This window comes from Coregonus clupeaformis, chromosome 18 (genome assembly GCF_020615455.1).
Source record: "Coregonus clupeaformis isolate EN_2021a chromosome 18, ASM2061545v1, whole genome shotgun sequence".
Classification (NCBI taxonomy): domain Eukaryota; kingdom Metazoa; phylum Chordata; class Actinopteri; order Salmoniformes; family Salmonidae; genus Coregonus; species Coregonus clupeaformis.
In genome coordinates this window covers 48,051,987-48,078,450 of record NC_059209.1, presented here as the reverse complement: position 1 = coordinate 48,078,450, position 26,464 = coordinate 48,051,987, and the positions used below count along the sequence as shown (strand labels likewise).

General features: G+C 42.2%; 1 protein-coding gene across 1 annotated transcript in view; it reads left to right on the top strand.

The window, feature by feature from the left end:
- The first annotated feature begins 2,806 nt into the window (after nt 1-2,806).
- LOC121530896 (inositol polyphosphate-5-phosphatase A-like) overlaps nt 2,807-26,464 on the top strand; it is a 30,516-nt gene continuing 6,858 nt past the window's right edge. Inside the window, exons 1-7 of the mRNA XM_041836248.2 lie at nt 2,807-3,232; nt 17,469-17,510; nt 17,947-18,047; nt 18,382-18,469; nt 25,304-25,367; nt 25,993-26,096; nt 26,313-26,365. Of these exons, the coding sequence (XP_041692182.2) occupies nt 3,173-3,232; nt 17,469-17,510; nt 17,947-18,047; nt 18,382-18,469; nt 25,304-25,367; nt 25,993-26,096; nt 26,313-26,365 (512 nt within the window). The 5' untranslated portion in view covers nt 2,807-3,172. The remainder of the gene's footprint in view (nt 3,233-17,468; nt 17,511-17,946; nt 18,048-18,381; nt 18,470-25,303; nt 25,368-25,992; nt 26,097-26,312; nt 26,366-26,464) is intronic.

The following is a 26,464-nucleotide window of genomic DNA, read 5'->3' as shown; positions in this document are numbered from 1 at the left end:
TCTGGCCTTGGGAATGTTAACCTGTTTAAAGGTCTAACTCACATCAGCTATGGAGAGCGTGCTCACACTGTCGTCCGGAACCACTGGTGCTCTCATGCATGGTTCAGTGTTGCTAGCCTCCAATCGAGCATAGAAGGCATTTAGCCTCGTCACTGGGCAGCTCTCGCGGCTGGGGTTCCCTTTGTAGTCTGTGATAGTTTGCAAGCCCTGCCACATCCGACGAGCATCAGAGCCGGTGTAGTAGGTTTCGATCTTAGTTCTGTATTGATGATTTGCCTGTTTGATGGTTCGTCGGAGGGCGTAGCGGGGTGTCTTAAAAGTGTCCAGATTAGTGTCCCAATAGGCTATGTTAGAGTTGACACTTTATTTTCCAATCATAATTTGGAAGGTCAAAATAATGATTACTTCTCCTTGCCATTATCAGTCATCTAATGAAAAGATAAGACATATGGAGAAAAATGTTTTTGCTAACATACAATGGTTTGCCTGGGAGGGGTCCCTGTTCTATATCGATTCATTATCTGACCATGCACTCAGGGACATGTTGTCCAGCCAGGACTCCTTTCAGCCAGGGTAAATTATTGCCAGTGATTCTACTGAGACCCCATCCAGTACCCAGCCTGCATCCCAACAGTGAGGAACTGCCTCAGTAGCCTTTCAGGGGAATTTCCCTTTTAGGTGGCTTTGTTTCCACTGCTGATGGACAGGGCAACATTATGTTCTGCCTCTATGTGCTGCAATGGCTTCAAATGGATCCATTGACCAGGATGGATAAAGCACGCAATACACAGAGAAGGAGCAAGAGGAAGCAGTGTGAAAACCTCAAAGGTTGGTTGGGTAAACCATGCCATGGTTTATCAACTCGCTGCAAGCACTATGGAGAGGCTGTTTTGGGCCTCTGCCCCCTTTCTGTGCTTTACTCTGAACTATTTTTACTCTTTCTGTGCAGTTTCAGACTGAGGCAAGTTCAAAACAAATAATGGTTGCAACCCCCCTTGGAAGCAGAGTACATGTTTAGGAACTGTAAAAGCTACTTTTTGTAGAATGTACTGCATTTAATAAAGAGAGTGCTTCTGCTGAGCGCTTCACCTAATCCTTGAATTATCTGGCCTATTCACCACAAGGTTAAAAATTATTTATCCGACCTCTGCCCCCATAGGCCTATCCCATTTCCATACGCTTCCTTAGGTCTGACCGGATTGTTCAACAGCTCACCATAATAAGTGGGATGTCGTTTGTCCTGTTATCAAGTAAACCTAATAGAGTAGGCTGTGAGGTCTATGAAAAGCTGAGGTAGGGGCAGAATTCTGCTCTTTCACAATATCAGTGTATCACTCAAAGAATTTGGCTGTTTTAGTGCAGAACTGTCAATGTAGTGTCTGCTCAAAGATCATAGCATAGTGTAAAACATAATGGATCATATTCAGTCAAAACCCTTTACGAACTTCATATTCCTGACTTGTCAGGCATGGTGGCAGAAAGTGGTGGGCACACATCCAAATGGATGGTGAGATGGGATCAATCCAATTAAATCACACCACTCTGCTCTTTTGTTTTCATCATTGCAATTAGTCAACCAGTTATGTTTTACAACAACAGTGTCAAGGTTTGATGGATTATTTAATCAGAAAACTGTGTCTGGTCTTTCATCTTCATCTTCTGTTCTTTGAACATTTTGCCTAGATTCAGCAGATGGTAAACTGTTGCCAGCCCACTGACAATAACAGATTGAACATGATCCACAATCTCTATAAATGAATAGGCTACATGTATTTTAATGTCGCTTAATTGTTTGTTTATTTGTGAAGTAGCTTAATATCTGGTATTTGATAGGCCCAACCATTCATAATAATTTCCCCCAGTCTCAGACAGACATGTGTGGGCTATATGTTATAATGTAGTAACCTAGTAGGCTACTAGCCATAGACTGTATAAATGCTACTACTAGCCTACTGTATTTTAGTGTTGAATGATTTGAGGTCTGGATGTGGTTTTAGTAAAACTTGACTAAGAGAAAAGGTAGGGCTTTCCGCGTTTGTTCTCTAGCTCTCTATTGACAGGTTGGTTGTTTAGCAACAAAACCAACGCCAAAGATTTGTATAACTAACCCAAGATAGACCACAGCCTGTTGTTTCCAATGGGAGCAAATAAATCATAGTGGGCAGAACAAGCAAGGAGGTGGGCAGAGCCAAGCACGATCTAGCGAGAGCCTATTGCGGCGTTCTAGCATGTATTTGCATATTTATGTTAGGGAACGCCTGCTCTGAAGTGCGAATGTGCAATAACTCAATTCGGCCTTGCACTCCTAAACAACGCAATTTTTAGAAACTTTGGCATGGGGTAAAGTCTACAAAACTTAGTCCACTCTGTTCTTAACAGATTCTAGTTTTGGAAACAGAAACTGTATTGAGATCAAATGTTTAATCGATGAGGAAATATGCATCTCACTCCATCTTCTCCCACTGCCAGCCCCTGAGCTTCCTCTCACCACTATATTTGGTAATGAGTGGAAACGCCAACCGGATTTCTCACAGGGGCTGGAGGGAGGACATCAGAGGGTACCATCAGACCAACAACTCCTTGAATGGCCTATTGCCCTACTACTCCATGAAGTTTGCACTTGTGTCTAAAAAAACACTTTTGCTCAAAACACATTGTTTTACCCTAGTGTGTGTACATTACTGTATTTACACCTGGGATATTGTTTTTCAACATTAAAAGTTCAAAAATTGTTGGAATGTGTCTTTAATAACTGGGTGCCGTGGGCGGAGTTCCGATATTCATGACACAACATTGACAACAACTGCTTGATCTGGTCGCGCCGGGCAGAAGGAACTGTTCTGGCGCAGGCAGCAGATGCAGGTTCCAGGTATAAATCCAATTACCATGAAGAGAGATATAAATTCTGTCCTGCCATTTCTAAGCAGACATGCGAGATAACTCCTGCTCAAGGACAGAATCAAGACGGCAGACGACTCCCGCCATTAACCAAAAGCGGGCAAGTTAAAACAGCAGAAACAAATGATCCAGATGAATTGTACGACCGACTTCTTCAGCGACATATACAATACACCACCGTACCAGTAAGCGGGTTGTAAAACACGCACAGGATTTTACCATCGCGTCTAACCGAGTTGTTCCCGCGGACTATTTCTGGAATTCGATCGTTATCATGGAAATGTACACTGACGTCCTACTTGTCACCGCAAATGTTGGATCATTATTCGACAATGTAAGTATTAAACACACAAATGTTTACTTATCTATATACTGTTTTAACCCACTTTGAATGGCGATTATCCAATTTTCCAGTGGAACAGCGAGATTTCTATGTAAGCCGTTAGATCTGCCAGAGAACACTAGAACTGTACAAGACCACATTCTACTGCCTGTAACATAGTAACAACATTCCATAGATTCGAATTGAGACAAATTCAACTCCCACAAGCTGTCATCGGGCATGCAATCCAATCCACTATTTAACTTGAATTATAGGCCTTATAAAATGAGTTATTTTTCAACATCAGGCTTCCTTAGACTATTCATTTTCATCATGCAAACCATGATTTCTGTAGCCTAAATGGTTTATTTTCAATCGATATGTGGATCATAACTTTGAAGTCACTTCACGCGTTGTAGCTGCGTCTTGGACACTGTTATTGCGGCTTCTGACGACATAATTGTTTTGTTGTTTACTTCGATCGGCCTATACAACTGCAAGTCCTCTGTCTAGTTATCCTCACCCCGTATTTATCGTGAGTTTTTGCAGCATGATTATTGAGGTGCGTGAGTGTTCTCACATCAGATCCACCGAGAGAACCATCAAGCAACAACGGGTCCAAGACAGTTTAAATCAAACAGGAAATTGATGGCGTGCAACAACGACACATTTAAAGGAGAAGTTCACTTTTTTTTTTTTTACTTGACGTTATAGACTCACCCTGAAAGTAGTCTATGGGCCAGGAGAAACTGTAATCCATGGTTCCGTTTTTGATAGGGGAAAATTTAGATTTCCGCCTAAATAGACATACACAAACGTAACTATTTTTCATGGCCATAAATAATAACTGGTAATGTTGCATAGTTTTAGAAAGGTCTACTCTGGAACTCACCTTTCTGGTAAAAATAGTTATACATTACATTGATGAGGTGTACTCACTTTTGAGGACACAAGCTCAAGTACATAGTACAAATATTATGAAAATATAAAAAAGTATATTATTTTTTCCCCTATTCAACAAAAGTGGGGCAATAGGGCTTGAAATGACTGAAATGCTTTCTAAATACAGTAACAATCAAATTATAAACGACTTACTATAAGATTTCACCTTTCTTATAACTGTAAAATATGATCATAAAGTACAATATTGGCACCAAAACAGAGAATTTTCTCCTAAACGTCCACTGAGCGCTGCAGACACCATTTAAATGTTTGCAGGCTTGTTACAACTGGGCAATTCCATGGTAACAGAATTGGGCTGAGACTTTTTCACTTAAAATGTATGCCGAACAAAAACCATTAATTTCAAAGTTTAACAAACTATACAACTCTATGCACAATAACTACTTTTAACAATTTACACTGAACATTTTACAAAACACATTTACTGAAAGAAATGTGCAGATGCAAAGTTTGGTAACAGAATTTCGGTAAAATCTCCCTTAGTTTGTTATGTGACCACATTTTCGAAAAATCTGCTCCGAATTAACATTCAAATATGTCTGCAGAAAGTATGGAGTGCCAGCTATGACATGATACCTTGAGTTTGAAAAAAATATATTGTGGTTATTGAACTACAGTAAGTGAAGTGGATTTACACCCGGTAACATAATTTTCTTCATGGGTCCCTGATCTGTACTACACAGAAATACATAATGATGGATATGAAAGTCGTTCTCTTCATGGTGATGTATCCTAAATAGGAACACAAAGGTAGAAATATGCAGTATCCTCCTTTGCATATTTGGGTATTATTCTACACACTGGCTGTTATTTTAATGAGCTCTGCCACCAAACGACCAAATTTGGTTGGTCCGAACCGGACCAAATCTGAACCAATCAAAGACGTCTACAGTACCAGTCAAAAGTTTGGACACACCTACTCATTCAAGGGTTTTTCTTTATTTTTTACTATTTTCTACATTATAGAGTAATAGTGAAGACATCAAAACTATGAAATAACACATATGGAATCATGTAGTAAGCAAAAAAGTGTTAAACAAATCAAAATATATTTTATATTTGAGATTCTTCAAAGTAGCCACCCTTTGCCTTGATGACAGCTTTGCATACTTGGCATTCTCTCAACCAGCTTCAACTGGAATGCTTTTCCAACAGTCTTGAAGGAGTTCCCAAATATGCTGGGCACTTGTTGCTTCTTTTCGGTCCAACTCATCCCAAACCATCTCAATTGGGTTGAGGTAGGGTGATTTGTGGAGGCCAGGTCATCTGATACAGCACTCCAACACTCTCCTTCTTGGTGAAATAGCCTTTACACAGTCTGGAGGTGTGTTGGGTCATTGTCCCGTTGAAAAACAAATGATAGTCCCACTAAGCTCAAACCAGATGGGATGGCGTATCGCTGCAGAATGCTTTGGTAGCCATGCTGGTTAAGTGTGCCTTGAATTCTAAATAAATCACAGACAGTGTCACCAGCAAAGCATCCCTAAATCATCACACCTCCTCCTCCATGCTTCACGGTGGGAACCACACATGCGGAGATCATCCGTTCACCTACTCTGCGTCTCACAAAGACACGGCAGTTGGAATCAAAAATCACACATTTGGACTCATCAGACCAAAGGACATATTTCCACCGGTCTAATGTCCATTGCTTGGGTTTCTTGGCCCAAGCAAGTCTCTTCTTCCTTTTGGTGTCCTTTAGTAGTGGTTTCTTTGCAGCAATTCGACCATGAAGGCCTGATTCACGCAGTCTCCTCTGAACAGTTGATGTTGAGATGTGTCTGTTACTTGAACTCTGTGAAGCATTTATTTGGGTTGCAATCTGAGGTGCAGTTAATTGCCGATTTCTGAGGCTGGTAACTCTAATGAACTTATCCTCTGCAGTAGAGGTAACTCTGGGTCTTCCTGACTCAAACACATTAAGAAGGAAATAAATTCTTCAAATTAACTTTTACAAGGCACACCTGTTAATTGAAATGCATTCCAGGTGACTACCTCATGCTCAAGCTGGTTGAGAGAATGCCAAGAGTGTGCAAAGCTGTCATGAAGGCAAAGGGTGGCAACTTTGAAGAATCTCAAATAGAAAATATATTTTGATTTGTTTAACACTTTTTTGGTTACTACGTGATTCCATATGTGTTATTTCATAGTTTTGATGTCTTCACTATTATTCTACAATGTAGAAAATAGTAAAAATAAAGAAAAACCGTGGAATTAGTAGGTGTCTCTCAACTTTTGACTGGTGCTGTATGTTTCACAAGTTTGGACATCAAAGTACAGCACAGTAGAGCTCAGTAGAGTACAATAGAGTACATTACAGCACAGAACAGTAGAATACAGTATAGTTCAAATCAAATTTTATTTGTCACATGCTTTGGAAACAACGGGTGTAGACTAAAAGGGAAATGCTTACTTACGGGCCCTTCCCAACAATGCATAGAGAAAAATTGACAAATAATAACAGAAGGAATAAATACACAATGAGTAACGATAACTTTGCTATATACACATTGTACCAGTACCAAGTACAGTAGTGTATAGTTGAGTATAGTCAAGTACATTCTAGTTTACTCAACTCTAGTGTGCTCTACTGTGTATTGTACTGAACTCTACTTCACTCTATTCTACTCTACATGACTGTGCTGAACTATACTCTACTTTCCTTTACTGCACTGTACTCTACTGTTCTCTATTGTACTGTAATGTACTGTACAGAACTAAACCTACTTTTCTTGAATGTACTGTACTCTTTTGTGCTCTACTGAACTGGACCTAATCTGAACCAATCATGGACGTTTATGTTTGGGACAAATGAAGGCCTGTCCAGACGTCAATTCCCACTGTAGCCAATTCAATTGCAGAAATTCCGTTACAGATTTTTCGGGAAATTCTGTTACTGATTTGGTAGCAGAATTTTGAGTTTTAATCACTTAATAATTCATAAAAAAAATAATATTACATCCGCTGTGGGAGTGGAGAGCAGACGGATGGGGCTTTCTGGAACGGGACCCTACGACGTTCAAAGAGCACTTTGTACACCAAAATGTCAGTCAGAGCAGAACCGCTCAAAGTCCCCCATATAGGGGACTTAGCATCTAAGATTAAACAGCCATTACAAAGTTCAGCTAACTTTAGACACCGCTAGCTAAAAATCTATGCGTTGATGGGGCCATGTGAGCATGTTTTTTATTTTTATTATGGCCAAATCACCTTTTAAAGGCAAATTGCAGTCAAAAACGTGGTTTTCCTGTGTTTTATGCAGTGGGGAGAACAAGTATTTGATACACTGCCGATTTTGCAGGTTTTCCTACTTACAAAGCATGTAGAGGTCTGTAATTTTTATCATAGGTACACTTCAACTGTGAGAGACGGAATCTAAAACAAAAATCCAGAAAATCACATTGTATGATTTTTAAGTAATTAATTAGCATTTTATTGCATGACATAAGTATTGGATCACCTACCAACCAGTAAGAATTCCGTCTCTCACAGACCTGTTCGTTTTTCTTTAAGAAGCCCTCCTGTTCTCCACTCATTACCTGTATTAACTGCACCTGTTTGAACTTGTTACCTGTATAAAAGACACCTGTCCACACACTCAATCAAACAGACTCCAACCTCTCCACAATGGCCAAAGCTGTGTAAGGACATCAGGGATAAAATTGTAGACCTGCACAAGGCTGGTATGGGCTACAGGACAATAGACAAGCAGCTTGGTGAGAAGGCAACAACTGTTGGCGCAATTATTAGAAAATGGAAGAAGTTCAAGATGACGGTCAATCACCCTCGGTCTGGGGCTCCATGCAAGATCTCACCTCGTAGGGCATCAATGATCATGAGGAAGGTGAGGGATCAGCCCAGAACTACACGGCAGGACCTGGTCAATGACCTGAAGAGAGCTGGGACCACAGTCTCAAAGAAAACCATTAGTAACACACTACGCCGTCATGGATTACAATCCTGCAGCGCACGCAAGGTCCCCCTGCTCAAGCCAGCGCATGTCCAGGCCCGTCTGAAGTTTGCAATGACCATCTGGATGATCCAGAGGAGGAATGGGAGAAGGTCATGTGGTCTGATGAGACAAAAATTGAGCTTTTTGGTCTAAACTCCACTCGCCATGTTTGGAGGAAGAAGAAGGATGAGTACAACCCCAAGAACACCATCCCAACCGTGAAGCATGGAGGTGCAAACATCATTCTTTGGGGATGCTTTTCTGCAAAGGGGACAGGACGACTGCACCGTATTGAGGGGAGGATGGATGGGGCCATGTATCGCGAGATCTTGGCCAACAACCTCCTTCCCTCAGTAAGACCATTGAAGATGGGTCATGGCTGGGTCTTCCAGCATGACAATGACCCGAAACACACAGCTGTAAGAAGCATCTCAAGGTCCTGGAGTGGCCTAGCCAGTCTCCAGACCTGAACCCAATAGAAAATCTTTGGAGGGAGCTGAAAGTTCGTATTGCCCAGCGACAGCCCCGAAACCTGAAGGATCTGGAGAAGGTCTGTATGGAGGAGTGGGCCAAAATCCCTGCTGCAGTGTGTGCAAACCTGGTCAAGACCTACAGGAAACGTATGATCTCTGTAATTGCAAACAAAGGTTTCTGTACCAAATATTAAGTTCTGCTTTTCTGATGTATCAAATACTTATGTCATGCAATAAAATGCAAATTAATTACTTAAAAATCATACAATGTGATTTTCTGTGGTTAGATTCCGTCTCTCACAGTTGAAGTGTACCTATGATAGAAATTACAGACCTCTACATGCTTTGTAAGTAGGAAAACCTGCAAAATCGCAGTATATCAAATACTTGTTCTCCCCACTGTATATATTTCCACACTGAGGTTGGAATAATACTGTGAAATTGTGAAAGTGATGATAATGCCATTTTAGTGTAAGAGCTGTTTGAAAAGACTGCCAGCCTGTTTTGGTGGGATAGAGTTTTGGCCTGCCTGGTAACATTACCAGGCGGTAAATTAGTTAATAGACCAATAAGAAATAGAGTTCCAAACCTCTCTGCCAATAACAGCTAGTTTTCAGTTTTCCCCTCCCCACTTAGACCACTACCAGACAGTCCTAGCTAAATTCTTGCTTGAGAAATTGCTATTTGGTATTTTTGTTTATTTTTGACCTTTTTAATGAAAAACATTCACAGGAGGGTACTTCATTGTTACCCAGAAATAATTTGATATTGAGATTTAAAAAAGAAAAGTCTGCATTGGACCTTTTTAAGTAACATCAATACAAATATGTAGTTGAGTTGGACATTACAACAACATGACATTTAGCAGATGCTTTTATCCAAAGCAACTTTCTTTTACTTTTTCGTATGGGTGGTCCCTGGTATCGAACCCACTCTCCTGGGTTCCACTATCCCATATTCCCCTATCCATGCTCTACCAACTGAGCTACAGAGGACAATGTATTTGGGAGAAAACATTTTTACATGCTCACATGCCCCATCACTTCCACTGATTTTTAGCTAGCGGTGGCTAAAGTTAGCTGAACTTTGTAATGGCTGTTTAAAGAACTGAACCTAGGATTGCCTTTACTCCTGGCCCATAGACTATTTTCAGGCTGAGGAACCATCTACCATCAAGTTGTAAAATAGTGAACTACTCCTTTTAAGTTATTGCAGTGAAAGGGCAGTGCACAACTTTATATCAGTCACCAAGCTCCCTCTGCCTTAGCTACTGCAGAAGCCAGTGATTTGATATAATTTGTAGCCTAGTCTACAGTGTTGGCAATTAGATGTGTATGCCTATAGCATATTATTTCAATAATGTGTGCCTAACACCTATTATTACTGTGTAACAACATATCAATACAATGCTGGTACCAGAGTAGGCCTACGGTGTTACTACATAAGTATTTACACATGTATAGACTGAAATGTCATAGACTATGATCATGGCAAGCATGGAATTGCCCAGACTTGGGTGTCACTTGAATAAATTTTACTGCATAATAGCAACTCACATTATGCACACTGTGCAGTAGCATAAAGCAATTACCTCTTTGCCCTAGACAATATTTATTGTGAATTTACGCCGTGACAAACACTGTGAGGCTAAAATGTTTGCACAAAATAAACAAGTCATCTTATTTTCTTTGAACTAATTCTCATTTTCCACTAAATCTGACCAAATATTTCAAGAGGCTAGTGTTGGGAACACTAATGGCCAGTGGGGGCCATGCTGAATCTGATGTTGGGTTATGATCTAGAGCTAGGCTACTATGCTGGAAGATTTTATTCAAAATACTCTGCTTGTAGGCACCAGGAACCCTTGTTGTCACTCTTACCTGTAATATATACATTTACCTTTACTTATCTTTATGATCTTAAGCATCTCAGATACCTTCCCAGCTGGCACACTGATAGTGATAGGCTACCGGAAACACAACTGCCACAGCCTTATTAGTCACATGGTGTGTATTGTGATTTGAGATTATGGAGACGGTTGCCTTGATGATATGATATGTTGTATGTGTGGTAATAACAGGAAGAAATCAATATCATATGAGTAGAGAGTGATTCCTCATGAAACCCAGACAAAAAAAGGCTGATTTTGGGGATTTTCACAAAATGTAGTCAATAGAATAGTCCTATTGAGGAAGGATTGTTGACACATACATTTGTAACTAAAAGCATAATTGAGAAATAATTGATCAAAGTTGGCATATTTATGACATTTTGGCCTTCCACGGGCTCATTGGCTCATTTATTAGCACTGGTCAGAAAATGTTGCCAGCATGTTATGTAGCTTAACAAGTGGATTATTTTGCTCTTCACTCCAGTTGCTTAGTAGCCTCGGCCTACTCCTGGCCAAAACCCTGTGACTTGTCTTAATCAATCAATGTGAATTTGTTTCACTGAATCTCCGTCTGTATATTTGGTCAATTCTATGGCTGGGCAAATAAGTGGAGGTAGTATAGCTCATCTATTCGTTTGCTCATCTATCACTGATCAGAAACATTTAGCATGCAATAATGTAGCCTAAATCAGTGTAGGCCTATTATTTTGCTCGATTGTTTATAGGAAACTCCAAAAGCCTGCGGAGGTTGGGAAATATGAACACGAGACAATGTTTTTGAAAATATAGATTGCTATTATTTTCTATCAGTATCTTGATGAAGGTACTCTCAATGTAAGACCCTACACCTGCTCCCTAACAAAGCAGAGTGAGGGTAAGAAAGTGATGAAATGTGGATCAAAAAAGCATGGGCTTGCCTTGGGCTCTGTTTTCAAAATATTACTTTTTTTATATGACAGTGGTTGCCATGATGCAAGTTGTGTGGTAAAAATATTATTTGTATTTTATTCTGTTATATTTTATTATATTCTTAACCTACTATAAAATATGTGTATTGACTGTGATCAGGGTAGCCTAAGTGTGTCTTGTCTGTTTAATTCATAAAATAACTATTGATTCCATGTGCATGCTGCAGCCATATATTCTGCACAGACCAGTAACATAATTAAACTCAAAATATGCCATTCTATTCTTTTGAAAATTACATTTTCTTAGTCTTATAATGTTTCTTAGGACCTGCCTAAATAAATTAATGGATTACTTTTTGATGGTGTATATTCTCAATGGATTTATTAAAATAGACGCCCACCCTCATCTGCACACCTATTTGCCATATTTTCAATTTAAGCCTACTAGAATGTGTGTGCCCCCAAGCAAAAGTCATTCCGCTACCTAAGAATAGTAAAGCCCCCTTTACTGGCCCAAATAGCCGACCAATTAGCCTGTTACCAACCCTTAGTAAACTATTGGGAAAAATTGTGTTTGACCAGAAACAATGCTATTTTACAGTAAACAAATTGACAACAAACTTTCAGCATGCTTATAGAGAAGGACATTAAACAAGCACTTACACAAATGACTGATGATTGGCTGAGAGAAATTGATGATAAAAAGATTGGGGGGGCTGTTTTAGGCTTCAGTGCGGCTTTTGACATTATCGATCATAGTCTGCTGCTGGATAAATATATGTGTTATGGCATTACTCCACCTGCTATATTGTGGATACAGAGTTACCTGTCTAACAGAACACAGAGGGTGTTCTTTAGTGGAAGCCTCTCCAACATAATCCAGGTAGAATCAGGAATTCCCCAGGGCAGCTGTCTAGGCCCATTACTTTTTTCAATCTTTACTAATGACATGCCACTGGCTTTGAGTAAAGCCAGAGTGTCTATGTATGCGGATGACTCAACACTATACATGTCAGCTACTACAGCAACTGAAATGACTGCAACACTTAACAAAGAGTTGCAGTTAGTTGCAGAGTGGGTGGCAAGGAATAAGTTAGTCCTAAATGTTTCAAAAACTAAAAGCATTGTATTTGGGACAAATCATTCACTGAACCCTAAACCTCAACTAAATCGTGTAATAAATAATGTGGAAATTTAGCAAGTTGAGGTGACTAAACTGCTTGGAGTAACCCTGGATTGTAAACTGTCATGGTCAAAACATATTGAACAGTAGCTAACATGGGGAGAAGTATGTTCATAATAAAGCCCTACTCTACCTTCTTAACAGCACTATCAACAAGGCAGGTCCTACAGGCCCTAGTTTTGTCACACCTGGACTACTGTTCAGTCGTGTGGTCAGGTGCCACAAAAAAGGACTTAGGACAATTGCAATTGGCTCAGAACAGGGCAGCACAGCTGGCCCTTGGGTGTACACAGAGAGCTAATATTAATAATATGCATGTCAATCTCTCCTGGCTCAAAGTGGAGGAGAGATTGACTTCATCACTACTTGTATTTATGAGAGGTATTGACATGTTGAATGCACCGAGCTGTCTGTTTGAACTACTGGCACACAGCTCGGTCACCCATGCATACCCCACAAGACATGCCACCAGAGGTCTCTTCACAGTCCCCAAGTCCAGAACAGACTATGGGAGGTGCATAGTACTACATAGAGCCATGACTACATGGAACTCTATTCCACATCAAGTAACTGATGCAAGTAGTAAAATTAGATTTAAAAAACAGATACAAAAACACCTTATGGAACAGCGGGAACTGTGAAGCAACACAAACATAGGTGCAGACAATGCATACACACACACACGATAACATACGCACTATACACACGTACACATGGATTTTGTACTGTAGATATGTGGTAGTGGTGGAGTTGGGGCCTGAGGGCACACTGTGTTGTGTAATCTGTGAATGTATTGTAATGTTTTTAAAATTGTATGAACTGCCTTAATTTTGCTGGACCCCAGGAAGAGGCAGCAGCTAATGGGGATCCATAATAAATACAAATACAAATACACCACTACTACCACTCGTCCCCGGCATGCTCACTGGAGGTATAAAAGGCATATGCAGGCAGGAATGTGGTAAAAATGGGCCTGTTTGTAAGGGGGTCGTATAAACATTGTCCAATTTGTTTTACAAGCGAAATACCGTAAATCCTATGTGAAAGCAGTATCATATTACAGAGCAAGTGGTAAAGCTTCATATGACACCAATGTTTGCTTTGTAACATCAACAGATGAAACACTATGGAGGCTTAAAGGAGGGCTGGGTAAGACCAAAATGTCATAAATATGCCAGTGTAGCTCAGTTGGTAGAGCATGGCGCTTGCAACGCCAGGGTTGTGGGTTCGACTCCCACTGGGGGCCAGTATGACAATGTATGCACTCACTAACTGTAAGTCACTCTGGATAAGAGCGTCTGCTAAATGACTAAAATGTAAATGTAAATGTCTTTCCACTTCAAAAAGCACAAGAAAGAGGATTTCGACACCCACCATCTCAGATTGTTCTGAAATCGTTTCTGTTGTTAGAAACAGATCAAATAAGCATTCCTGCAACATTATTTTGTTGAAATATAATTTGATCTCTGAGAAATTAAGCTAATTGATTGCATCCAAATTCATATAATATTCAGATAATATAGTACCTGACATAGTACCTGTACCAAACTTTTCTAACAATGAGTTAGACATGAGGAATCCAAAGGAAAGGTCAAAAGCCACCCATGGACCCCCCACGCCAATCCCACCCCAACAACGAGTATATAGTATCAGTTATCTGTGTCTGACAAGTAGTATGGAGCTGCGGCTCGGAATATTGTTGCATGTAATGTATTCCCAGTGAATTTGGTGATGTTTTTTTTCCCCCCTGTTCAGAGAAATGAGTCATTCAAGTTGTTAGGTTTATGTCCCATCCTACATCCTGATATTACCCGTTTCTGACCACTAGATTGTGCTGTTCCTGCTATTAGGTTAAAAAGTTTGAAGATCCCCCCAATTTTAAAGGGATAGTTCACCCAAATTACAAAATAATATTGGTTGCCTTACCCTGTAAGCAGTCTATTGACAAAGTATGACCACAACCCATGCTTTGGTTTTGTTGGCCACTGTTTCAAATGCTAACTTTTTAGCATTTGTGGCACAAATCCAATGTAAGTCAATGGTACCTATATAAGAATTTTCACGTGTCATGTTCAAATCATCCTAAAGTATCAAAAAATAGATTGTGTAACTCAATGTTACTTATAGATTATTTGGATATGAAGCGGCAGAATTATATAGTTACCATTGACTTGAATTGGATTTGTGCCACAAATGCTAAAAAGTGAGCATTTGAAACAGTGGCCAGGTAAACAAAACCAAAGCATGGGTTGCTGTCATACCTTTTCCATAGATTGGAAACGAATAGGTCATTTAGTAATTTGGGTTAACTATCCCTTTAACATTGAAGGGGGGGCGGATTCTTAAAACAATACATCTAGTGGAAAGAACCTGGTAATATCAGGATGTAGGATGGGACAGAAACCTAACAACTTCAATAACTAATTTATCTGAACTGGTGGAAGAAAAAAAACATCACAAAATTCTCAGAGAATACATTACATAGGATGAATAAACAATACGCAGAGCCGCAGCTCCATACTTCTTGTCAGGCATAGAGAACTAATACTATATACTTGTTGTTGGGTTGGGTTTGGTGTGGTGGGTCCGTGGGTGACCATTTCTTTGGATTCCTCATGTCCTACTCATTTTTAGATTTTTTTGGGGTCCAAATCGGATGTTAGGTACTTTATTTATTGAATATTATGTGAATCCTATGAATTAAAATTGCCAATTTGGGTGCAATCAATTAGCTTAATTTCTCAGAGAGCAAATTATATTTGAACAAAATAATGTTGCAGGAATTCTAATCTTATCTGTTTCTAACTACAGAAACAATTTCATAAAAATCTGAGATGGTGGGTATCATGGCTTGCTGAAATGACATGAAACGACCCACCAACTTTTATAAATTATTTAGCAATTATGCTTTAAGATGCACATGTCAAATATATGTCAACAATCCTTCCTCAAAAGACTATTCTTTGGATTACATTATATGAAAATCCCCCAAATCTTGGTCTTTTTTTTGTCTGGGTTTTGTGAGGAATCACTCTAGACCTACTTTAGGTGGTTGCGCTCTGATGAAAAACTCCAGTTCGTTAGTCTTTAGTTTTGGGCTGTGATGTCTGGGAAATCGGGGCTTGGCTGTCATTGTGACTGAGGGGGAGGGGGGAATTTACACTCATGGAAATTTGGCTCAGGACCATGTTTCCGGTTGCCCTATATGGCACTGTTGAAAACATGTTAGATCCCATTGTGGGTTCAAGGTATCTGTAAACAGATGATTGTCTTCCCAGGGGGGGTTCTTTATTCTTATAAGGTCCCCTAATATGGAAACAAACACTTCCAAACATTTGGAAAAGGTCATGCTTTCAGCTTGACTGGCCTCGCTTTTAAGGGCCTTTAGTCACTTTTTAGGGCCTGTTCACATGAGAAGGAAAAAAGTGTGATGGGTCTGCACTGCAAATCAAGATTTGTTAACGTGTACTTCTAGATCAAATCAATGAACATGAAAGTCACCAGGCCATGAAATGAAAGGACCTTTTGTTGTTGAGGAGAACAGTGTAAATCACCTCTAGGTTTAGAATAATTTTTATGTAGGCCTACTTTTCCTTAGAGGGCATGATGGAACAGAGATTGATGGTTGTACAGGACATGGATGATGGGTCAGTCTCAATTCCAGGTTTTTGCTATTAAACATGCCTGGTGTTGTTGCCTCTGTTAGCAAACATATCCTGTTGGCACAGTATACAGTTAAGGTCATAGCAATGGAAATAATATAATTACCCTGGTCAGAAAAACCCTTTGTTACTTCGAAAGGACCAGATCAAGATCAGAGGGATTTACTAGAGTGCCTTGGATCCTATTGTTTGTCATTTCACATGATCTTTGGGTGGGTTTGCTTTGGATGTCAGGATTTTGTATTGTTACATTGTTAACAGTTTGCTGTGTCTGTATCAAATGCTCTACCCTAAGAAACTGAAGAGAATGGAAATACAGCACTGTAATGAAATGTTGTTTCAGACACCAAGCCTTCAATAAAAAGCTTTGCGAATACAATTACGTCTTAGCATATGTTTTAGACCTAATCATTATGTTTTTATGGATGAGGCTTGCTGGACAAAGATAATACTGTCCCATGAAGCATGAGGACACATGCAGTTGGGCTTCTTCAGTCAGACACCTGTAGTATGGATGAGCAGCCCTCCCGTCAGGTCTCATAGCCTGGGCACGGTGGGCAGCAGCAGTCATTCAGCCATGAAAATGCCCTATGCAAAGCCACTGCTGTGCTGCTACTACTCTGGCAGATTGGCCTGGATCAGGCTGGCCCTGGAGAAGACGGCACAGTCTGTATTCGGGTCTGGCATTGGGGGAAACACCAAAACACACACAGTACTCTGGATACTCAGTTGCTCACAGGGGTTTCCTGGAAATGTTTCATTGAAGAACAGTCATTAAACAAAATGGAAGGACAAATTGCTAGTTTAATCTCAGATTAACATTGTGTATTGCATTGGTAAAGTGTTCAACATATAATCTTACCTGTTCGGTCAATCATGGTGCGTGTCTGCATAAACCTTACTGTATTTCCCACCGAAACGTTTGACAAAACTGTATCGTGTTTTGTTTATCCACCTGGCTGCATGTTTTTTATCCTCCACTGTCAAGTACTAATATATTATTAAACATGCACTTTGGTCAGTGGAGAGGAAAGGTGTCTGGTCGGGTTGATTGGTACACTTGGGTTGACATGATAACACCCAGGATCTCATTTAAACCATTATGTTTATGCCCTTTGTGTTGTATCTCTCAACTGTTCAGTTATTATTTTTGACTGTAGGCTAAGTGGTAGAAACCATGTGCGAATTAAAAATGTTTCTTTTTTTCAACCAACAGGTGGGTGAGATTGAGAGTGGCTGGATGCGAGAATTATTGGGGGTGAGTTTGGGATCCCTCTCAGGTGTCCACTATAGTATGGATCCTCAACTAAATGGATCCTTACTGTTACTACATAGGTCAGCTTTTTTACTGTTGAAATGCAAACACCTTAAGCCACCCACTCATTCTGTGACTGAACCATGAACACTCCTGGATGGTGGACTTTGACCAGATATGGGCATTATAAACTGTCCTTGCTACTCAAGCTTTTCAATATCAGTCATTATATACTGGCTCCATTCCCAAAGAGGTGAAGAAGACACGTTCTACTATTTAGCCAACACATTATGCATAGTAAAAGTCCAAAGTTGTAAAATAAATCTTAAGAAATAACAGTTACTTATCAGAATTCAGTAGCTTGCCCCACACTTACCACCATTATGGCACATGATTGTGGTAGATTAACGGCCTGCCTGATGTCTCTGTTTTTTCACAGACTGTCCAGAGTCACAAACCACGCTTCATCGCCCTGCATTTCCAGGAGGTTGGAGGAAAGGACTACATGGTCAACATGGGCCATGTAGAGAAGTTCTTCTGGTAAGATATCACTGACATCACTGTGCCAAACTCTATGGTTCACGTTCCAAAGTATTCATAAATGCCACCCAGACTCCTTATAGTTTTATGACTATTTTATCTGAGAAACAGCATAACTCTCATGATTTCTCTGGCAGGTGATGTGAAAGAAGGGATTTTATCTGAAAAATTGGTCATAAAATCTGTGTGAAAGACTATATGATGTTATCATAACCTCAGACATCTACTGTCCACACCTCCCACCAGACGACCAAGTCCCTAAAAAGTAATGACACTGTGATATTGTATGCAGCAATGTGTTCAGCCTATTCTTCTCTCCTCCTCTGGTCTTCAGGAACATTGAGTCCAGTGAGGAGATGAGGGACTTTGACAGGGTCTGCACCTATGTGGACAACCACTTCAAGAACGTGGACAGCTTCACTGTGAGTTATACAGGGCTGCACTGATCAACTGACTTAAGTTGAATTGAGAGACTCTATAACCACCATGCTTGGTCTAGGGTTACACCAACTCAGTTGTTTGACATGAACATCGATATAGTAATGCCCAACAGTGGAGCTTGATGGACATGAGGCCTAGGTAAAGCAATGGCATGTTGTGGAAATCCTTACAAGAGTTTCCTTTGGTGTCTTTGTCTTTAGGGATCAGACACACTAATCACATTTGCTGGCCGAGAGTACTTAGCACCACTGAACGTAATTTGCGAACTGGGTTTGCACGGATTTTACATGTAGAATCGCGTGAAAAATGAGGCTGTCAGACGTCTACAGCCGGTGGTCCCTAAAACACAGCGCGGTGAACCATCAGTAGATAAATGCTAGATCCACATTCGGTGCAATGTGTGCAAGCCTTTAGAAGAGCTAGTATCTCCTACTACAGTATAATTATTGTTCAGACAGCAGTGTATCTCTGTGACCACAAGGTGGGGCCCTGCTCCATACTACAGCTCCCTTGTAAATGCCCTGTTTATTTTTAGACTGAGAAACAGAGGGAATATTGCATTTAGAATATCAATATACATTTTCTGCTTGCCAAAGCAAAATGCTATCTTCAGGACATCCATTCTGTAAAGGTCGTACTTAAATAATTATACATTTATTTTCAAGCATACCTGATACACTCACCTTGTTGAACATGATATGAGTATTTTAAACATGATCATAGGGTGAGGCTTTACATTATCGTTTCATTACATAGACAGGGTAGCCATATTTTTTTACAAAAAGCATTCAATTTAAATATATAAGTATCTGCTTTTCTCAATAGTATAATCCGAGGACCAAGCTTCAACAACATGAAAGCAGTGAATGGTGGTGGACCCCAACCCACTGGACAGCTCAGGTTTATCATTAATGTAGGGTCTCACAGTTTATTTGACCGTTGGAACTAGGGTGATATTATACTGAACAAAAATATAAATGCAACATGTAGTGTTGGTCCCATGTTTCATGAGCTAAAATAAAAGATCCCAGGGAATTTTCCATACACACAAAAAGCTTAATTTCACAAATTTGTTTACATCCCTGTTAGTGAGTATTTCTCCTTTGCCAAGATAATCCATCCACCTGACAGGTGTGGCATATCAAGAAGCTGATTAAACAGCATGATCATTACACAGGTGCACCTTGTGCTGGGGATAATAAAAGGCCACTCTAAACTGTGCTGTTTTGTCACACAACACAATGCCACAGATGTCTCAAGTTTTGAGGGGTGTGCAATTGGCATGCTGCCTGCAGGAATGTCCACCAGAGCTGTTGCCAAATAATTAAATGTTAATTTCTCTACCATACGTCGTTTTAGAGAATTTGGCAGTAAGTCCAACCGGCCTCACAACCACAGACCACGTGTAGCCATGCCAGCCCAGGACCTCCACAGCCCAGGACCTCCACATCAGGCTTTTTCACCTGCGGGATGTTCTGAGAAGAGCCACCCAGACAGCTGATGAAACTGTGGGTTTGCACAACCTAATAATTTTTGCGCAAACCATCAGAAACCGTCTCAGGGAAGCTCATCTGCGAGCGTGTATGGCGCATGTGGGCGAGCGGTTTGCTGATGTCAACGTTGTGAACAGAGTGCCCCATGGTGGCAGTGGGGTTATGGTATGGGCAGGCATAAACTACGGACAACTAACACAATTGCATTTTGCATGTCACCCATTGAGCATGTTTGGGATGCTCTGGATCGACATGTACTACAGCGTGTTCCAGTTCCTGCCAATATCCAGCAACTTTGCACAGCCACTGAAGAGGAGAGGGACAACATTCCACAGGCCACAATCAACAGCCTGGTCAACTCTATGCGAAGGAGATGTGTCGCGCTGCTTGAGGTAAATGGTGGTCATACCAAATGATGACTGGTTTTCTGATCTACGTCCCTACCTTTTTTGTTAAGGTATCTGTGACCCCAGTCATGTGAAATCCATAGATTAGGGCCTAATGAATTTATTTAAATTGACTGATTTCCTTATCTGAACTGTAACTCAGTAAAATCTTTGAAATTGTTGCTTGTTACCTTTATATTTTTGTTCAGTATAGTTTGAGCTAAGGTTGCAAAATTCCTGGAACTTTCAATAAATTCCCTGGTTTTCCCAAAATCCCGGTTGGAGGTTTCCCTGGTTTTGACCTCCGTGTGTAGGCAGGACTTTGGGTTACATGCTGAGCTTGTATATTTGACCTTTGAAAGGAACAGAAATACCAACACACTTAACTGTTGTATCCTTTTGTATAGTTAATTGAAACGTGACAGTATGCGGGTGGGAATTTTTCTCAAAGTTATAGTATGATGAAGTGTATATTTTGAAAGTTATAAAGTGTGAGTACACACAGAGGCCATGTGTTTAAAGGGTGGTTTATACACTTGGTCTTGGCTCTCCCCTGGTCTTATCCTAATTTATCTTCTGGCCCACCACCTCTCTCTAAATGTAACTACAGTATATGACTGTGTGTCTGTTCAGCACTAAACTGTCATTAAAGAGCTGCAGGAGGCTGTCTGTCTCAATCTCCACAGCTGTCATACTGCTAGCTGTCACGCCCTGGCTCTGGGACTCTGTTATGTTGAGCCAGGGTGTGTGGTTTCTATGTGTTTTGTGTGCTAGGGTTATTATCTAGTTCTTTTGTTTCTATGTTGGCCGGTGTGGTTCTCAATCAGAGGCAACGTGTATCAGCTGTTGCTTGTTGTCTCTGATTGGGAACCATACTTAGGCAGCCGTTTGGGCATTGTCATTTGTGGGATCTTGTTCCGTATTGGTTTTGTGTAGTGTAACCAAGGACGTCACGTGATCGTTTGTTGTTTTGTTCGTGTGGTGACTCAAATAAATAAAGTATGTTCACATTCCACGCTGCGCATTGGTCCACTTCCTCCGACGATCGTGACAGAAGATCCCACCATAACTGGACCAGGCAGCGTGTCCAGGAGCCAACGCCAGAGGTGACTCTGAAGGATATCAACCTCGACTGGGTCAAGCCGCGGGAGGAGGAGAGAGGCTGGACTTTGGAGCAGAGGAGCGAGAGTCTGGCGAGAGCCATGGAGGCCTGGCCCACGGGGAGGAGAGACGCCCATAACATTTTTAGGGGGGGGCTCACGCCGTGGACGACGGGGCAACAGGAGGCCGGGATAGAGTGGTTCAGCGGGTTGGCAAAGGAGGCCGCCAGGTTACGGGAGTCACTAGTCACCAGGGGGAAGGAGAATGTAGAGGCACGGCGAGAGGTACTGGGGTGTGTTGCCAGTCCGGTCCGTTCCTGATCCCCGCGTAGGGCCAGTGGTATGTGTCCCCAGTACGGTCCGGCTTGTTCCTGTCCCTCGCACCGAGCCTGTGGTGCGCGTCGCCAGCCCGGTCCGGCATGTTCCTGCCCCTCGCACCAAGCCTGTGGTGCGCGTCGTCAGCCCGGTCCGGCCTGTTCCTGCTCCCCGCACCAAGCCAGTGGTGCGCTTTGTCAGCCCGGTTCGGTCCGTCCCTGCTCCCCGCACCAAGCCAATGGTGCGCGTCGTCAGCCCGGCCCGGCCTGTTCCTGCTCCCCGCACCAAGCCAGTGGTGCGCTCGTCAGCCCGGTTCGGCCCGTCCCTGCTCCCCTGCACCAAACCAGTGGTGCGCTCGCCAGCCCGGTTCGCCCGTCCCTGCTCCCCGCACCAAGCCAGTGGTGCGCTTCGTCAGCCCGGTTCGGCCCGTCCCTGCTCCCCGCACCAAGCCAATGGTGCGCGTCGTCAGCCCGGTCCGGCCTGTTCCTGCTCCCCGCACCAAACCAGTGGTGCGCTTCGTCAGCCCGGTTCGGCCCGTCCCTGCTCCCCGCACCAAGCCAATGGTGCGCGTCGTCAGCCCGGTCCGGCCTGTTCCTGCTCCCCGCACCAAACCAGTGGTGCGCTTCGTCAGCCCCGTTCGGCCCGTCCCTGCTCCCCGCACCAAGCCAATGGTGCGCGTCGTCAGCCCGGTCCGGCCCGTCCCTGCTCCCCGCACCAAGCCTGTGGTGCGTGTCGTCAGTCCGGCACAGCCCGTGCCTATTCCACCGGTGCCTGGTCCGGCACCGGTCAGCTGCTCCACTCCGGAGCTAGAGCAATCCGCTCCACCAGTGTTCAGTCCAGCTCCGGCCAGCAGGGCCAGACCGGACCAGGGGCGCTTTGGGGGGTTAGAGAGGGAGTGGGGGTCATGCCCGGAGCCGGAACCGCCTCCGAGGAGGAATGCCCACCCGGCCCTTCCCTGTTCGGTTTATGTTTGGCGCGGTCGCAGTCCGCGCCTTTGGGGGGGGGGTACTGTCACGCCCTGGCTCTGGGACTCTGTTATGTTGAGCCAGGGTGTGTGGTTTCTATGTGTTTTGTGTGCTAGGGTTATTATCTAGTTATTTTGTTTCTATGTTGGCCGGTGTGGTTCTCAATCAGAGGCAACGTGTATCAGCTGTTGCTTGTTGTCTCTGATTGGGAACCATACTTAGGAAGCCGTTTGGGCATTGTCATTTGTGGGATCTTGTTCCGTATTGGTTTTGTGTAGTGTAACCAAGGACGTCACGTGATCGTTTGTTGTTTTGTTCGTGTGGTGACTCAAATAAATAAAGTATGTTCACATTCCACGCTGCGCATTGGTCCACTTCCTCCGACGATCGTGACACTAGCTCTGAGACCAACTCCATATTCACCCTCCTTTCCAAAAGCTTCTGTACCTGTAATAAGGACTGTTTGCCAGCGTTTCTAATTCTGAGCCACATTCTAAACATCATAGTAGAGCCTGGTTCCGAATGGGTTGTTGCATAAATCCAGTCCTGGGAGGGTCCTTCCCCTTTCACGTGCAGAGTGGCACAGTATTAACCCTAACCCTACCCAGGTGAGACCCCAACACTGGAGCCCTGACAGTGGGGGTCAATGGATCTGTCCACACTCAGAGGTGTGTGAAGTGGAGGGGAAAGTCAATGGCCAGGTGTGGGCAGACAGGCCAAAGTCAATAAACTTAACTCTAGATTAAAACTATTGATCCCAGCCCATTTGTAAACAATAAATAAGGGCTGAGGGGAGTGGCGGACAGCTGGGACTATGTTTTCCCTGTGCTGGGGTGTCTGCGCCCCTCCTCCCCTGCCCTAAGAGGGCTGCATCCCCCAATGCCTCGTTCTCATTTTGCCTGTGCCACCCACATTGATTTTCAATTTGTTTCTCCTCGGCTGTGGATCATCAGCTCCCTGGCCAGGAAAGGCTGATGGATGGATGGGGGGGTGGGGGGGGTCTCTGTGTTCAGAAGGGCTGTGAGGAGGGGGGCAGGCATGCATGCATTCCCTGTACAAATGGTGTTTTGATAAAAAAAAATCACTTGTAAGTCGATAGTTTTTTATTAAACTGTGCACAAACCTGATTGATGAAGATAGGTGGTTGGCAGAGTATGTGGAGGAGAACCTTTTTGTGTGTGTATGTGTGTGACATTAAGGTTTGAAAAGGCACAGCAGACTTTAACAGTCATAAAACAGTTTTATGGTTTTAAGAATATCAACAACAAAAATATCCAATGCTATTGATACTTTCACTATATATACAGTACATTATACAATGTTCCTTAGCTGGTAAACACTCTTAAAACTGCCACCATGTTTTCTTCTCTACTGAGCTAATGCTCATCGCGAAATAAAACTTGATGTGATTTAATAACTGCTATAACTGAGGGATTCAGTTTAATTAGTCGATGTTTGATCGAACTTGCGAGACCCTCCATTTAGTCCGTACCCCCTCTCCCTCCGCTAACCCCCTTTCTCCCCCAACATAACATGGACAGGTCTGTCCCTAATCGCTGGTCACCCGGGCTAGTTGGAGAAGGGACAGCTCCATCCCATTAAATGAGGATTGCTCTGGCAGTGAAGATGAATGGTCTCTTCAGGGAGAGATCTCTCTTGCCAGGCAGAGGGAGGGTGTAGAGCGGGTCGTCATGCCCGAGACCCTCTGGGTGCCGCCAGATTTTTCTTCGTCCCCGAGTCGCAGCCAGCGCGGAGGCAGACAGCAGCAGTACTGCTTAATACCTTTTTTAATTGTTTTAATTTTCTGTCTTTATTGATCTCAGGGTTTGATTAATCAGATCAGTGAAGCAGTCAAAATTGTCAGGCCATGTCAGGGATGATTGGGTGCTAAAGTGTGTATATATGTGTGTGTACTGTGTACATGTTATTGCAGTAAGACTGTGTTTCTGTGTAGAAAACTGAGTTGAGCATAATATAATTGCTTGAAAAAGGGAGAATTGAGGGCTGGGTGTGTGTGTGACAGTGTGTGACAGTGTGTGTGACAGTGTGTGTATGTGACAGTGTGTGTGGAAGGAGACTAGAACTACTGAAGATTGGGATGGTTAATGATGATAATGACGTAAATACTATGGAATCAGATCATGTTGTATTACACTCCCTGCTGACCCGGACATTAAGTTGTTTCTTTATCTTTATTCTTTAAGTTATTATGACTGTATTTTACCAGTGAAGTCTGACCAGCATGCTCTAGCTGCATGTCTCGAGCATGTTGAAGTAAATAAAGCTGTTTCGCAAGAAATTATGACATTGAAACTTGGCATGGATTCAAACTATAAGTGAAAACTGTGCAAGGTATTTCTTGAAGGTTGCAATATTGGAAAATCAGACGTACTATATTCACTACCTCAAAAAAATCAGACTACCTGTACTGTACTAGCTAATGTACATCATCAAATTGCAAACTTAAATCAAACTCTATACTATCATCAATGCAGCAAACTGCCATTCTCAGCAATTGTTTTAACGGAGCTTGAATTGTATTCTTTGTCCTTACAGGCCCTGGGAAGCATGTACTTCATCCATAAGTCATTGAAAAACATCTACCAATATGATTTTAATGGTAAGGACATTACAATCATATCTGTATGACATCATTATTCACTTTGAATAACAAAAGATGAATGACATTTTGTTATCACCTTATGATGAATCACTTCCATTCAGGCCCTGCACATGGCGATAATTTCAGAACATCTGCATCAGTCCTGGTGTGCAAACTTGGCCCTTTGTAATATATCATGATTATAATATAATTAGAGTTTGGCACAAAAGAGTTTAGGAGGAAGTAAGAGCAATTTTGTATGTCAGTCTGGCGATTCCTCGCTGTATTTTTATACAACGTGTCTGATCATCTTTTGAATGCCGCCGGGTGATGGCCACCTCTTTTGGCCCAGACATATCAGGGAATCTGAATTGAAAGTGAGATGTGTTATTTTCTTGTTGCATAGTCCAGTCACGAAAAAGCTCTTCAGAAAAGGCTTATGGAAGAGCCATAAACATCCCAGGCCTGCCATGTTCTGTGTCGCCAGTCAGATCAGTGCACAGCGACCAAACACTGCCTAATGGCCTGATTATAGGTTCTCTGATCACATATGATGCTGTTATGAGCTGGACATCACTTTACTGATTTGTGTTTGCATGTTTTCTCACTCTTTTACCCTTCCACACCTCTCTCCCTCTCACAGTTAAGGATTTTAAAGCAGTGTCTGGACAGAACAAGTATGTAGGCTCTCTGGATGAGGTAACCACAGTGGAGAAAGAAAAATTCCTGAAGAATTTCTGGCCCGATGTAAGTGTGTGGGCTGGGAGGTGTTGGGACAAATGGGTCTATAGGGGCTGAAGGGGGAGTCTGCCCAATCTGACAGGGATATGAGACAAATTGTATTGAATTATCAATAATTACCAGAATGGCCCTCCAATGAGTTAGTTAAATGGTGCTATTTGTTGAACATTTCACATACAAACATTCATAGGTATAGCTTCTGTTGTGTGATATGTTTTGCAGTTCAAATGGTCTAGGAAGGGCTTTATGAGGACCCGATGGATCATTCACAACCAGTACGTGCTCTACTCTACTCTACATTACTCTACTCTACTGTCTACTATCACAGCTCATCAATAGACAGGGACCCACAGAGAGTGAGGCTGCTCAAACAG